This window comes from Rhinichthys klamathensis, unplaced genomic scaffold (genome assembly GCF_029890125.1).
Source record: "Rhinichthys klamathensis goyatoka isolate OS25496 unplaced genomic scaffold, OSU_Roscu_1.1 h1tg000070l_1, whole genome shotgun sequence".
NCBI lineage: Eukaryota > Metazoa > Chordata > Actinopteri > Cypriniformes > Leuciscidae > Rhinichthys > Rhinichthys klamathensis.
Genome location: NW_026606613.1, coordinates 904,669 through 921,397, shown reverse-complemented (window position 1 = coordinate 921,397; position 16,729 = coordinate 904,669). Strand labels below are relative to the sequence as shown.

Genomic DNA, 16,729 nt, shown 5'->3' with positions numbered 1-16,729 from the left:
ACAAATTATGTGTTTTGATGAACACTATTACAAAGACCACAAACTCACATAGCAAATCGAGAGTCAAATAGCCCAACTAAAACAGACAATGATCACCATAATGGTGACAAAATATTTTCAATAAAGCATCAATTTCTAAACCACGGTTAATGCTCAATAAGGACTTCTGTAGACATCTGAAAGAAATAAAGTAAATCTGGTAAGTAATAAGTGAAGCTGGTAATGCTGTTTGTGGAGTTGTTTAACCCTCCTCTGCTGAGATCTTGAAAGATTTAATGTCTTCTTTTATCTTTAGTTGATTTCATCTAAGACGGTTGAAGTCAGTTGTAGCTTTTGTGTTCCTCTTTCCTTCAGTGATTCTGCTTGTTAACAGCAGGTGTTCATCACTAATGCTCAATCATCAATTCATTAATCACTTAATTATCTCATTAAAGGGACACTTCACCCATTTGCATTAAGATTTGTATCTTTAGAAACCCAGTCATATTTTTGAATGGTCATGGTTTATTCCCTTATTTTCCCCTGAGATGGGAGAAATAAGGATTTAAGTGTTCCACTTTCTGCTTTTTATGACGTAAAAATCGTCATTTTGCGACATAAAAAGCAGGAAGTCCTATTTCTTTGTATAAGGGTTGAGACTACAAACACAAGCTCATCATTTATTCAGGGTGTGGAACCCACTCGCGCTACAGACCTATTACAGACCAGTGGGTGGGACTTCACTTGCAGATACAGAAAGCAATATCAGCCATCTTGTTTGGAAGCTAAGCTAACAAGCGCTGTGGAGATAGGAAGTTACGACAATGACGGAAGAAACTAAACATGATATGGAAGAAGAGGATTTTGAAATTCTGCTGCTTGAATCCGATGTTCGTGGCTATCTTTACGAGCCGCAATATAGTGAAGAGCAGCTGAGGCTGATGGAGGAACAGGAGGCGGACGAGGAGCCCGGACTGGCTCGAGCTGAGGCTGATGGAGGAACAGGAGGTGGACGAGGAGCCCGGACTGGCTCGAGCTGAGGCTGATGGAGGAACAGGAGGTGGACGAGGAACCCGGACTGGCTCGAGCTGAGGCTGATGGAGGAACAGGAGGTGGACGAGGAGCCCGGACTGGCTCAAGCTGAGGCTGATGGAGGAACAGGAGGTGGACGAGGAGCCCGGACTGGCTCGAGCTGAGGCTGATGGAGGAAGAGGAGGAGGACGAGGAGCCCGGACTGGCTCAAGCTGAGGCTGATGGAGGAACAGGAGGTGGACGAGGAGCCCGGACTGGCTCAAGCTGAGGCTGATGGAGGAACAGGAGGTGGACGAGGAGCCCGGACTGGCTCGAGCTGAGGCTGATGGAGGAAGAGGAGGTGGACGAGGAGCCCGGACTGGCTCAAGCTGAGGCTGATGGAGGAACAGGAGGTGGACGAGGAGCCCGGACTGGCTCGAGCTGAGGCTGATGGAGGAACAGGAGGTGGACGAGGAGCCCGGACTGGCTCAAGCTGAGGCTGATGGAGGAACAGGAGGTGGACGAGGAGCCCGGACTGGCTCGAGCTGAGGCTGATGGAGGAAGAGGAGGTGGACGAGGAGCCCGGACTGGCTCGAGCTGAGGCTGATGGAGGAAGAGGAGGTGGACGAGGAGCCCGGACTGGCTCAAGCTGAGGCTGATGGAGGAACAGGAGGTGGACGAGGAGCCCGGACTGGCTCGAGCTGAGGCTGATGGAGGAACAGGAGGTGGAAGAGGAGCCCGGACTGGCTCGAGCTGAGGCTGATGGAGGAACAGGAGGTGGACAAGGAGCCCGGACTGGCTCGAGCTGAGGCTGATGGAGGAACAGGAGGTGGACGAGGAGCCCGGACTGGCTCGAGCTGAGGCTGATGGAGGAACAGGAGTTGGACGAGGAGCCCGGGCTGGCTCGAGCTGGGCGGACTGCTGGTGCCTGTGCTCTCGCCGTGCGCTACGGACACAGATAGAGTCCGTCTGCTGCAGAGAATTTCAACGATCGCAATTTCTCCTGGACGAAATCTCTGAATCAGACGAGCACACGGACATTTGTGTTGTGATGTGAACCATCTTAGTTTCGCCTGACTGAACATCCCGGTATCATGCAATAATTCACCACATAGAAAGAAATACAAATGAGGAGTAATTCACTAATGAGTTTGCCAATGTAACGGGGTTCGTTGTTATGGGAAGAATGAGGCGGGAACCGGCGAACATTTAAACATTTTAATACAAATACAAATACAAAAGTATAAGCCAGCAGCCACACACAACAGAAACAAAACACAACATAAAATCAGGCCTGTTCCTCTCTCGATCTGCCCTGTCGTCGCTCCTCGGTGAGAGATGCCAGACCGGTGCGTTTCACAGGTGTCGTTTATTATCACTCACGCCACCGGCACCGCCTCGCGCCGCTCTCACGTCCCTCGCTCTCGTCCTGCTCGCCACAGCCAACTAACTAGAAATTTTGTGTGAAATGAATTTCTAACTCTGGTGGCAGCTAACGTTATCCTTGTAGACGAAAGAGTGATTTCTCTGATGTTTGTGCTGTTCTGGATTAGTGGGAGTGGCTTGCGGAGCTGTGCAATGTGGTGCATTGTGGGAGTTGTTGTCTTACATACAAATGCGCCCTAAAGTTATTTTCTGTCTTTTCTCGGTCAAGAGGGCACCAAATTCAAAAATTATTTTCCATTTCGACTACATATATGACCCACTTTCAATAAAGATTAATTTTGAAGTGGGTGCAGTGCTCCTTTAACTTTAACTCTGATTCAGTGTTATTTCAACATTCTGTAGTGTGGGACCATATGTACTCTGAGCAGAGTTAATTCAACACTGGGGATTTTGCTGTGCACATTCTTAATCTTAATTAATACTACACCGTTTCATGGTAGTTTCAGGTCTCTGCTACATGAATATTTCACCTAAAAAATAAAATAAAATAAAAACATGTATGCCTCCTTTGAATGCAAAAGGAGAAAATATGTCTATATTAATTGTAACTGCAAGGGGGGAAAAACAGAAAAAGTTTGGAACGACATAAGGGTGAATCTTCCCAGCCAGCACAGCCATGTGGGGCCCACATGGGTTTGACGTGGGCTATCTAACTGGGACCCAGACAGTTTTGCTCCCGGTTTCCATGTAGGCCCCACATGGGTTTGCCCAGATAAAATGAACACTGCTCAGTGTGCACACTACAGGCTGTTAAATGTAACACTGATCAGTGTTGGAGTTAATGAGATAATTAAGTGATTGAATATGATTGAGCATTATTGAACACACCTAAAGCAGAATCACTGAAGGAGAAAATTGTAAGCCACCGTTATGGCGATAATTGTTTGCTTTAGTTGGGCTCTTGACCCTTATATTATTAACTTTAGATTTTGTTTGGCAGTTGTTTCTGACTTATAACTGCCAGATGAACAAAAAAAAAAAAAAGTGATGTAATGGTGTTGGTTATATTATGACAGTCATCGTTTGAACATAATCATGCTGTGATCTGAAAAATGAAACTTATTGAGATTATCTGGTTTAACTTGTTAGCAACAGCTTTGTGATTCTACAGCAAATGATTATCAGTATTTTTTTTTATCCAAAATATTTCATAAACATTGTTCTGATCAAAACACTTTCAAATAAAATTATTTAGAAACACATCAATAATCAGTCTGTGAATCTCAACAATGGTGACAATAATATTGCATGTTGCAGTGGCTGCCACCAATCACAACTCATTAATGGCTCCCATCATGCATTGCGGTATGAATAAATGATGATCTGAATTGTCTATGTAATTTACTTTTCCTAGTTGAATATTCTGCTCGTCACCATTGTTGAGATGCATTGACTGAATCTTGACGTCTGTGTGTGCCTAAAAGAAAGATTTTTTTTAAATAACTTTTAAGAAATCCTTTATATTATATCTAAAATTCTGGATATTTATGCAGAATCACAGTTACGCTGTAACCAACAGCATAAATCACTAAACATAAAGTTCGAACGATGACTGTCATAATATAACCAACACCATTACATCACTTTATTTTTTTTGTTCATCTGGCAGTTATAAGTCAGAAACAACAGCCAAACAAAATCTAAAGTTAATAATATAAGGGTCAAGAGCCCAACTAAAGCAAACAATGATCGCCATAATGGTGGCTTACAATTTTCTCCTTCAGTGATTCTGCTTTAGGTGTGTTCAATAATGCTCAATCATATTCAATCACTTAATTATCTCATTAACTCCAACACTGATCAGTGTTACATTTAACAGCCTGTAGTGTGCACACTGAGCAGTGTTCATTTTATCTGGGCAAACCCATGTGGGGCCTACATGGAAACCGGGAGCAAAACTGTCTGGGTCCCAGTTAGATAGCCCACGTCAAACCCATGTGGGCCCCACATGGCTGTGCTGGCTGGGTTGCTTTTACCTCAAATGCAAATAACGGCTCATTTGACCACATCCAAAGGCCAGCCAAGCAGTCGTTTCCTCCAGGCCTTCCACCAAACAGCCGATTCACAGGAAAGATCAGAACAGGTGATTGATATTTGCTAACTCTTTGTATCAGTGAGGTATGAATTGAACCATAATAAATAATGATAATGAAGGGAACACTAGTCCATTTAATCTTGTTATGATAGCTGCTAGCAGAACAACAGTCAGTCTTCTCAGATTACACATACTCTGGTAAGACAACATACTCATCATTGGGGAGTTGTGTACATTAGATTTCGCTTGAAGCACATTTATACCTGATAAAGCTGTGGTTGGGATAGGAATAATGTCCTCAGTTTGTTGAAATGAGTTCATGGAGAGAGCGGGGAAAAATCAAACAAAAAAAGCTTTCTACTTCCGCAATTAGGCTAATTAGACATTTAGGCAATTATTTCCCACAGCCCACCAGAAACCAGGGTCATAAAAGCACACAAGTCACAAGAAATGTGGGCCGATTTTAAGAGAGACAGCTTTTTTATTTAGTTTTTTTAATCAACTTTATCTACATTTAAAGAAACTAACAGATACAGTTCAACAATACCCTGTTACAAGTCTTCTCTTAGCAATCCTGAAATTCATTTGGAATCATGCACTGATAAAACATACATAATTTTGATTTTAATTACATCAGTAGTACGTCATGGTGTCACAAATTACCCAATTTCCTCATGCCAGTTTAGATTAAGACATTAATAACAGTTTGAAGAGGGGATCATCAAAATAATATATTTGTATTAGTTGTTACAATTCATGCTTCTATCTTTGAGTGGTTTAATACAATTACAAAGGTATCTCATCTCATCAAGCATGCAGAAAGTTTACTTAATTGGACTGTGAGAATTACAAGTTATGCTATCTTGTATGGTTTGCCTTGTTTTCATCCCCAAGCTTTTTAAATGTATTATATATGAACTTATTCCAATCATTGCCAGTTTTCTACAGATGACGTGCAGCAATCAGAGCAGATCTGAGATGTTCTGTTCAAACTACAGTGAGTAGTCATAGCTGTCATCTCCATGGTTAAAATTATCCCAGAAGTCTAGATTATTAACCTTACAAATATCTGTCTGGGTGATACTAATAATGATTATGACATAAACTATGTAGATGCTTTGAAAAAACCCAAAGCAGAATCGGTCTAGGCGGTAAGCAAAGGCCACTTTACTCTTTTTCTCCTCTTCTCCTTTATCCAAGTTCTCCAAAAAGTTCGCTATTTTCTGGAGGGAAGCCACCTCTGAAGCCAGATCACCAGACTTTGTTGTAATCACACCTGTATCTGTAAATGCATTCCATATTATTCATGTTATTGCAATGTTGATCTAATAGAGCTTCAATTAAAGGGGCTGCGTTTCATTTCTGTGCCTTTACTGTCATCAAAAGGAGTTGAAAAAATGATTCACTAAACATTTGCAGCACTTTTGCAGTAGAGCTTAGTATGTTTGCAAAGTCCTGTCTTAAAGTTGCCTTAAAGAGCTAGTCGCATGTTTGTTTCTTTACGTGCATGAACAATACCTGGACCAGCCTAAAAAAAACTTTTTTTTTTGTTAGTGATTTGAGCAGAATAAGCACAATTCATGACTGCTGTTAGATTTTAATCCTGATAGTGACAATTTAATTTTGTCAATTAATTCTGCAGATTTCGATCAATTTCCCCATTTTAATAGATAAAAGCTTAATTAGCATTAAAGGTGGATGGATATGAATTGCTGTTGGATAAAATTATTTTTAATGCTGAATATCCCGTTTTGCCCAGAAACAGGTCAAATTACGGTAGCAAAATGGGTTGCAAATGGCAATACATGTTGACTTCAAGCCAGTATAGGAGAAAGTCGGCATTAAAGAGAAGTTGCGAGAGTCTTTTGTTCCCTATTGTGATGTATGCAGCTTCTTTAAATGAGAACAAATATAGGGCGGGGCTTGATTTTGTCCATGTGGAATTGATTGGATAGTTTGCACAGCATGAATAGTTTTTTAATGGTCACCATTGTTGAGATTCATATACTGATTATTGTTGTTTGTGTAAGTCAGCATGATACCATAGAGGTTTTTAAAATCTGATTGTAACAACAATGACTTGCAACAGAATCAAAGTTATTTTATAATATATGAATTCAAGTTATATATCACCTGTTTAATCAGAGATTATTCTCTAGAAAAGATCAGAGAATCAAGACACCAAATGTTGATTCATCATTCCATAAGTCATCATCAAAACACAACCACATGCTCAAAGTCAGTTGTAGTTTTTGTGTTTCTCTTTCCTTCAGTGATGTTAACAGCAGGTGTTCATCACTAATGCTCATTTAAGAATCTTTTTTAAGATCTTTTTTAAGATCTTTTTTCACCATCTTTTTTAAGAAGGTGTTTGTGTCTTAATTGGTGTATGTTAATGTATCTTAATATTTTTTAATTTATTTACTTTTGTACTGTACTTGTAGCGCTTTGGGTACAAGAAAAGCGCAATATAAATAAAATGTATTATTATTATTATTATTAATTATCACTTAATTAATCACTTAATATCTTGACTGCAATATCTACTTTAAGTGAACTCAACTGAAAAAAATTCATCAGAGTACTCACTGAAAAAAATTCAGAGTACTCACTATTGTTTTTTATAAACTTAAATGAATTGAGGTAATCGGTTTCCTCAAATGTAATGAGTTAGCTTAACTCATTGGATTTGACTTTGTGTGTGATATTGTGAGCTAGCAGTAACTGCAAGTGCTCTGAGTTCATTTAAAGTTTGTCATTTCACTGTTTTTACTCAATAAAGTGAAGTTTCAGCTATATACAGTATTAAATGCAGTGTAAATTGTGTTTTAAGAAATATTATTGTTTTAGTGAACTCGATTAAAATAAGTTCAGGGTACTCATAACTATTGTTTTTTGTAAAATTAAATTAATTGAGGCAGTCGGTTTCCTCAAATGAAATGAGTTAGCTTAACTTGTTGGGTTTTACAGTGTACCTTTCTCCTGATCCAGACTGTCATGTTGTGTTTTGCTGTTGTTTGATGGATGAACCTTGGCGGAGCGTCGTCTACACAGAAGAAAGCTGTCCTCTACAGACAGACGTGTCAACACTATAGACGTCAGCATACTCACAACCAGACACACCAGACAGAAGCTGAAGTGATAGTCTTCAGAGGAGGAAACAGAGAACAGGCCATTCACATCATAGTCTATCAAAAGAATGCCTTTTCAAAGTATGCTGTAATGCGCATAGACAGTGACATAAACAAATGTATCATAAATGCAGGGTGGAAAAAAGGTCCAATCTTCATAATATACAGTCAAACCAAAAATCATTCATTATTAAAAATGTAATAGTCCATATTAACCTTTCAAATTTCACTTCCAAAATATTCATTCTGTTTAAAAGTACAACCTTTAATATTCGACAGGCAATTTTCGGTCCATTTCATTTCGCTTTACAAATTAGCTTCCACAAATTCAGTGGTCCAAATTCGACAGAAAATTCAACATTTCACATCTGGGAACTGCAGGAATAGCAGTAGATTACCTATTCATATTTGCCAATGCAAGCCCAAAAAATAATGCATAGACAATGCATGAAAATGCAAGCAGGGTTAATGCAATGCAACATGCTTTTTTTATTTCAATTACATTTGGCATTAATTTTATTCCATAATACCACCAAAAAACTGTGTTTTGGAGCCGATTTTCTCTCTCTTTCTCTCTGTTGTTTCACTTACGGAGGAGAGGACTGCAGTTGCCCCCGTTGGGCAGGTGTTCGTTGAGGATGAGGAGGAACATGGTGAAGCTCAGGACCAAGGTGACCTTAAAAGAGTTTCGTTCCCCTCCTTCAAATGGCAGAGCAAAGCTCACCAGGTCAGCCAGCATTATTAGCACACTGGGCAGGATCAGGGTCACAACAGCACCGAAGGAGTTGATAGTCAATTCCACCTGTTCAAAGACCAAAATACATTCATTAACAAACAGTTATAGGGTAATGTCCTCACTTCACAAGCTAAACCAGTACTGTATGTTTTCTTAGACTGGCATCCCAGTAGCTGATTTTTCAGCTGTTTTTATTAGCATTTACACTATGTAGATTGTGTAATCCCCCCCCCACCCCCCCCCCCCCCCCCCCATCCCCCCCCCCCCCCCCCCACACTCTGCTTTTAGGGTTCAATGTAACATTACTTCGAGATAAACACGCTCTGATGAATCCACACTTTTGATGACGTTCAAAGCCTGCCATTCTCCTCCCGAACTGGGAACCAAAGTCACATTATCAGCAATCCGGAGTTTGAGATCACAAGCTAGATCAAACAAACAAGAGGACATATTCATTACAAATATAACTCCCACCGGGGCCATTGACTAAAGAGCTGCAGATACACCTTAATCAGGCCGTGAAATATTTAAATTAACTCACTGTCATTCTTATCAATGCAAACATGTCTCCTTTCTAAGTAAACTAGGCTATTATAGACCATATTTACATAACTCTAGGTCAGGGATGGGCAACTTCGGTCCTGGAGGGGCCACACATGAAGAGTCCTACAGAGTTGAGCTTCAACCCTATTCAAACACACCTGAACAAGCTAACCAAGGTCTTCAGGATTACTAGAAAGGTAAAGGCAGGTGATTTTTTCAGGGTTGGAGCTAAACTCTGTATGACAGTGGCCCTCCAGGACCGATGTTGCCTATCCCTGCTCTAGGTGCTTGGGGCAAACCATGGAAAGGCAGGCACATAATTAACTTCCCAACAATTATTTTCTTACATTTCTGGCTCCATCCATTGATGGCCACAGGACATGTTCCAGTCACAAAGGGGTAGCTGAATAGGTTGATTTCACAGCTCACCGTCGTGAACAAAACCACTGCATGGGTCACAGTCCCATCCCTCCTCACCTGAACGTCCTTAGAGTATGGCTCCACAGTCGTTTCGACTCTGAGAGCATAGAGAGAGAGAGAGATGATGATGATGGCATCTTAACTGCGAGAGGAATCAACCAGGGCTTATCCCACATTTAAGATTTTTAAAACCCTCAACAGGTAACCATCATCACCTGGTCTCACTTCACTTTAGCTTTCTTTGCTGATGCAAATGTGTTTAATAAACACACTGTCACAGCAGTAAAAAAAACACACATAAAAGATAAAAAAAATTGTTAAGAGCCCAACTAATTGAAACACGGATAACCATTATGGTGACTTCAAATGAAACACATTATAGTTAAACCCCTGTTATTTCTCAATAATCACTCCTGTAGAAGTCTGACAGAAATAAAGTCAGTCTGGTAAGTAATAAGTGAAGCTGGTAATGCTGTTTGTGGGGTTGTTTATTCCTCCTCTGCTGAGATCTTCGCAGATTTAATCTCTTCAGTTGATTTAATCTAAGACTGTGGCTGAAGTCAGTTGTAGGTCTTGTGTTTCTACTTGTCTCTTTTTCTGTTCTCTTCTTTCCTTCAGTGATTCTGCTTGTTTGCAGGCTTATTAAGGATGAGATGACTCCATATTTAATATACACAGACTTTGTGGCTCAGATAAGGTCCAGTTCTGGTTTATTTCTTTGCTCTTGGCTGACATGTGGCATTGCTATGGCCTGCTTGTGGCCCAGATCTGGCAAACAGGAGTGAGCCACCCAAGGGCCGTCAGTCCACGCTGCATGTGGGCCAGATCCGCATTCTACATGTGCCAGATGTGGGCCGGATATGGACCGAAACAATATGTGGGATAACGCCACAGAATACTGTTTCTAAATATGGTGGCAAAAGGTATCTGCCATCTAAATATTTCCAAATATTATATTCCAGGCCATGTTGATGAGTGTGGAGCTCAGTGTCTCTTAACCCAAAACTGGTATGATTTCAGCTATCAGCCATAGTTTTCCAGACTGAAAATGTATTTCATGCCTCTTAATAATAGAGTACATTTCAGACATTTTATCTCAACCATGCCAGAACTGAGTTCAGTACTGAATCAGTCAATGAATGTGTGTCTTTGACCTTATCATTAAAACAGGTCAATTATTAGAATATGTGCCATAAGTCTTGAGTTCAACTCACGAATTGTCCAAAACTATCCCAGGAATCCAGATTTTATCAACAGGTAAAATAATTGTTGGAAATCTATATCTTTTATGCATCCATCCAAGATCAGGGTCCATCCATTCCTGTTGGGCAGAAAATTTGTCCAACAGTTTTAGTGAAATAAACAGCCTCTTATTTTGTTTTACAATATAACACAGCTCTTTTAAATGCTTGATTCTGATTGGTCAATTACAGCATGCTACATATTTCTTAACACAGTGGTTCCCAAACCTGTCCTGGCGACCCACCAACACTGCACGTTTTCTTTGTCTCCCTAATCAAACACACCTGATTCAACTAGGGCTGGGCGATAAATCGCATGACATTGTTATGCGCATCTCGTCAGTAAAGCCGGTTTCTTGATTAGTAGTAAATCACCTTCACCTGCTTTCAGATGGAGCGGCATTTACTACAAAGAGCAGTAGTTAACTGACAAGCTGAGCCATATCGCATTAATATCACGGACATATCGGCAGCGAAAATTGATGCGATATGGCTCAGCTTGTCAGTGTTAAATTAAAACTCCAGTGTTAAATTAACACTCCTGGGAGTGTATATGAGTCCACACTCAAGAGTGTTGAAGTTAATGAGATAATTAAGTGATTAATTGAGTGATGATTGAGCATTATTGAAGACACCTAAAGCAGAATCACTGAAGGAGAAAATCTAAAATTGTAAGCCACCGTTATGGCGATCATTGTTTGCTTTAGTTGGGCTCTTGACCCTTATATTATTAACTTTAGATTTAGTTTGTGTGTTGTATCTGAGTTATAACTGCCAGATGAACAAAGAACAAAAGTGATCTAATGGTGATGGCCGTATTATGACAATCATCATTTGAACTTTATGTTTGTGATTTATGCTGTTGGTTACAGTATAACTGTGATTCTGCATAAATATCCAGAATTTTATATATAATATAAAGGATTTCTTAAAACTTGTTTAAAAAAAAGTTTGTCTTTTAGGCACACACAGACGACAAGATTCAGTCAATGCATCTCAACAATGGTGACAAGCAGAATAAATTACATAGACAATTCAGATTATAATTTATTCGTACAGCAATGCATGATGGGAGCCATTAATGAGTTTGTGATTGGTGCCACCCACTGTAACATGCATTATTATTGTCACCATTGTTGAGATTCACAGGCTTATTATTGATGTCTGCGTTTCTAAAGAAATTCATTTGAAAGTGTTTTGATCAGAACAATGTTAATTAAATATTTTGGATTATAAGAAAAATACTGATAATCATTTTCTGTAGAATCACAAAGCTGTTGCTAACAAGTTAAACCAATTCATCTCATTAAATTTCATTTTTCAGATCAAAACATGATTATGCCAAAACATAACCAACACTATCAGATCACACTTTTCCTTGTTCATATGGCTGTTATACATCAATAACAGCAGACAAACAAAATTTAAAGTGAAAGTATAAGGGTCAAGAGTCCAACTAAAGCGAACACTGATCGCCATAACGGTGGCTTACAATTTGTGATTTTCTCCTTCAGTGATTCTGCTTGATAACATCAGGTGTCTTCAATAATGCTCAATTATCACTCAATTAATCACTTAATTATGTCATTAACTTTAAAACTCTTGAGTGTTAATTTAACACTCATATCTGCATCCTATCTTCCATCTGAAAGCAGGTGAAGGTGATTTACTACTAATCAAGGAACCGGCTTTACTGAAGAGATGCGCATAACAATGTCATGCCATATAGCCCAGCTCTAGATTCAACTCATTAGCTCATTAACCCATGTGATAATGAGCTGATGAGTTGAATCAGGTGCGTTTGATTAGGGAGAGAAAGAAAACGTGCAGTGTTGGTGGGTCGCCAGGACAGGTTTGGGAACCACTGTCTTAACACATTAAAATATTTTTAAAATTTAAAATTAAATATATTATTTCTTATTATTTATTTACTTTGTAGGGATGCACCGAAATGTCAGGCACCCATTATCACTGTTTATGTCTGAAATACTCAATTAGGGATGCACCGATATGAAATTTTTGGCCGATACCGATGATTCTTTATATTTGAAAGCCGATAACCGATATATTGGCAGATAAATCTAAATCCAAATTTACATATTATTTTTGAGAGCCTGATTACAAAAACAAAAGTCTCACCATTAATGTCCCAAACACACAATTATAATGTTGTCATTATAATTGTATGTAGCCGATATATGACTGCACGTTACACTTTTCTGTATTTTCTTTTTCAAAGTGATTCCAATCATATTTCAAGCAATTCAAAACCATCATGTTGAACAGTGTGCATCTGTAGTGTCTCAGCTGAAGGAAATTACACATTATTTATCGGCTTTAATATATCAGACAAATTTTCTTATTGGGCCGTTAACAATAACATTAAAAACGAACATATATCGGCCGATACCGATATGGTGACTGATATATCATGCATCCCTACTCAATATTATGTTCTTGTTTCTAGAACTGCTGAAAATAAGAAATATCACACTCACAGTAATGCCGTTGCATTGAATATCAGCACAGCTGCTGCTGTGCTAAAACTCAGTATAACAGCACTCTTGCTTGCGTGATACTTTATACTGTATAATATATTATAAATGTATTCAGATAACTGAATGTTTACAGGTGACAATCACTGTGCCAAGCTAAAAGGTTTTTGAAGGAGATTTTAGTGACATTCAATTTTCGTATTTCATTCAAGAACTTGAAATTGACTACTAATGAACTTCTCACCATGTTTATCTTGATACGGCTGGTCATTTCCATGCCCTTTGTATCCTAAGAAATGGTGACAGAATTATGATATACAGTTGCTATGCAAGTATATATTTGTGCTTTTCAAACAGAAGGAGATCACCAAAACGACAAACGTGACACTCACGAAAGACAACATCTGATATTGTATGGAAGTGATGTTGACTACAATGGTACAGTTATCGTCCTGTGGCGCGCTGAACAGTTCTTTATCAACCAGAGCGTTCGCCAGACAGCGACGGTCACAGGCCTCTGTGGAGTTACCAGCAGCGAACACTATAGGACCAGACGAACATGTTATCAGCCACAGGAAAATGAGGAAGTTCACTCATTTAGACATGCGAAAGGAGAACAAAAAGAACAGGTTTGATACAAATTTTTTTTTTAAATCGTAGGATTCTGCACTATTTGTGTCCCTGTAATAGAATTAGAAAATTTGTGACAATGAGCCTGTTACTAAAAGCCTTGTTCAGACTGTCTATCCAAATCCATTTTTATGTATATCCTATTGGAATCAGATCATATTTAGCAAGTGTTAACAGCAAAAAAACAAAAACAAACATGCTATACAATTGAAATACGAGGAAATCCGTTTCAAGCTCCATCCATAAGTGGCTTGAAATCCTTGTTTGTTCAGACAGTCAGTCCAAATCCGATTTAGTGCACATCCGAATGGAATCAGCAAGTGTGAATGGCAAAAAAACACATGTGGTTTGAAATCCTATTCAAATCACATTTCTGGAAATCCCCAGTCTCACAGCTCTGCAAATAATTTTACATAGCTCTTTTGCCTATGTGTCACTTTCTCACGCCACGTAAAACATAAACATGTCAGATGTAAACATACTGAAAGTTGTTGTAGAAACACGGTTGTGTTGTTGACAAGTGCAGGTTAAGTGGAAAACTACACTATAGGCTGATGGTTGAATGTGTACCAGATGTAGGCCGGATCTGGGCCGTGTTGAATCCATGTGTACCAGATGTGGGCCGGATCTGGGCCGTGTTGAATCCATGTGTACCAGATGTGGGCCGGATCTGGGCCGTGTTGAATCCATGTGTACCAGATGTGGGCCGGATCTGGGCCGTGTTGAATCCATGTGTACCAGATGTAGGCCAGATCTGGGCCATGATGTGTACCAGATGTAGGCCGGATCTGAGCCGTGTTGAATCCATGTGTACCAGATGTGGGCCGGATCTGGGCCGTGTTGAATCCATGTGTACCAGATGTGGGCCGGATCTGGGCCGTGTTGAATCCATGTGTACCAGATGTGGGCCGGATCTGGGCCGTGTTGAATCCATGTGTACCAGATGTGGGCCGGATCTGGGCCGTGTTGAATCCATGTGTACCAGATGTCGGCCGGATCTGGGCCGTGTTGAATCCATGTGTACCAGATGTGGGCCGGATCTGGGCCGTGTTGAATCCATGTGTACCAGATGTAGGCCAGATCTGGGCCATGATGTGTACCAGATGTAGGCCGGATCTGAGCCGTGTTGAATCCATGTGTACCAGATGTGGGCCGGATCTGGGCCGACATTATGTTGCTGTCTGGGCTAGTTAACACACCTCTTTGGATTTTGAGACTAGCGGAGACGACAGCTCGTGTTTCTGCCACTTCCCACACAAATCTGATCTGAACATCTGCGATACACAACTTCAATTCACTGTATCGACAAAGTGAATATGCGTAAAAAAAGAGATAGCAAAATTGGCTTGCCTCCAGCCTGTTTTTACTGATAAAATGTTGTGCATAACGACGTCATCCCTTGCTGTATCGCTAAAAAATTCTGCCCTTGAGTCGTTTCCTCATAATTTAGCGTATTCCACAAATTATATTGTATCTTTTGCATCCCGAATATTTGTAAATACAGAGAGTAATGAGACAGTCGAAATTTGTTTACTGCTTACTATTTTCACAAATAAAAAGCCTATTAGTAAGTTAGATCACGGCGAAGTGGGACAGCTTGTCTGACAGACTGAAATAATGCTTGGTAATATTATTTTTACAATGGCAGCAATAACTGCCTATAACTTAAATATCGCATCAGAATAACCTTTTTCAGATTTAACTAACTCAAATAGTTGTCGCTTAATACTTTTTAAGTCGGCTAAACTTAACATTTTAACGCAGCATGAACATTTATGTTGAAACCATTTTTTAATGCAATTTGACTTTTTCACCTTCAGAACAAAACCAATAAATTTTAACTTGATATAAAATAAAAGGAACATCAAATTAAGATGTGTAATCAACAAAACAAATATTAGACAAATTTACAAAAATAAGGATGAATGAAGTTTGAGAGGTAACGCGTCTTTTTCTTAGCAATATTAATAAAATAATTGTACATACAATTAAATAATATGAATATAATTGTTTTGATGCACTTTTGGATATTACAGAGAAACGGTGCTTTAACTGTAAGACGGACGTAGACACTTTAGCTATTCTGTCATGTGACACCAGATTTATTTGCGTTAAAAAATGTTTAAAAAAAATTTGCGACATTTGAAGTATCAACAATTTATGTGCTAAAGTTAAACGGAAAAAGATTGTGTCGACATTTCCCAAATATTATCGACAATTGGCAAAAAAAATTATTGGATGGAAAGTTGGAAACCTCCTTATAAACTGTAAAAAAAAAAAAAAAAAAAAATGTCAGTAAAAATAGAATATCAAGGAATTTTCCGTATTTTTTCAACAGGTGTTTTACCTGTATTTTGAATTTGCATTGCATTAGGTTGTGTTTTAAAGGGTTACCGGAAATTTCCGTAAAATTACTGGAGAATGTCCCGGCAGAAAATTACCAGTACATTTCCCATTTTTATTTTTTACAGTGTTCGTGTGGACAATCAATCATTTAAATCAGATTCCAATCGGATGAACAAATGATGGGATTTGGACTGACAGCCAAACTCCAGTCAGATTTTCCTGCTTCTATGGAACAACAAAACTTGGACTTACAAAATACTAAGACATTCTCCAGTGAAAATTAAAGTCAAATTTTCAATTATTTCACTCCAAAACTTATTCTGATAAAAACATCCGTACTGAAAAAAATATGCATTTTCCCTAGTGGTCTCAGACTTCCCTCTGTATTCATCTATTAAAATCAAGCTCATCGTTTTGAGAAGGCTTATTTATCACATAATAAATATAAGCACATGGTATTTAAATCCCAAAGTGTTTTAAATGGAGAGTTTACCAAGTGGAGATGAACAGAGGAGCATTAGCAAAGAGATGCTGCGCTGAACCATTTCAGCTCCTACAAACAACAACAAAAATGAGCAATTACACATTAATTTAGCTTTTGATAAGAATGTAAAACTGATAACATTTACCTTTGGTGGCAAACGCTGAAAAATTAGCAAACTTGGATCCGATTCCGACAAACTTCACCCGTGACTTTTTATAGTTTCTGAGGGAAA

At 39.1% G+C, this 16,729-nt stretch overlaps 1 protein-coding gene across 1 annotated transcript; it reads right to left on the bottom strand.

Annotated features, from left to right (window-relative positions):
• Positions 1-5,346: 5,346 nt before the first annotated feature.
• Positions 5,347-16,585, bottom strand: LOC130084994 (5-hydroxytryptamine receptor 3A-like). Its single transcript, XM_056250541.1, has 9 exons — positions 16,507-16,585; positions 13,430-13,578; positions 13,282-13,326; positions 10,516-10,622; positions 9,229-9,398; positions 8,645-8,763; positions 8,194-8,404; positions 7,447-7,617; positions 5,347-5,753 (listed from the first exon to the last, which is right to left on the bottom strand). The coding sequence occupies exons 1-9, from the start codon at positions 16,556-16,558 to the stop codon at positions 5,464-5,466; spliced, it is 1,314 nt and encodes a 437-aa protein (XP_056106516.1). The 5' UTR covers positions 16,559-16,585; the 3' UTR covers positions 5,347-5,463.
• Positions 16,586-16,729: the final 144 nt, after the last annotated feature.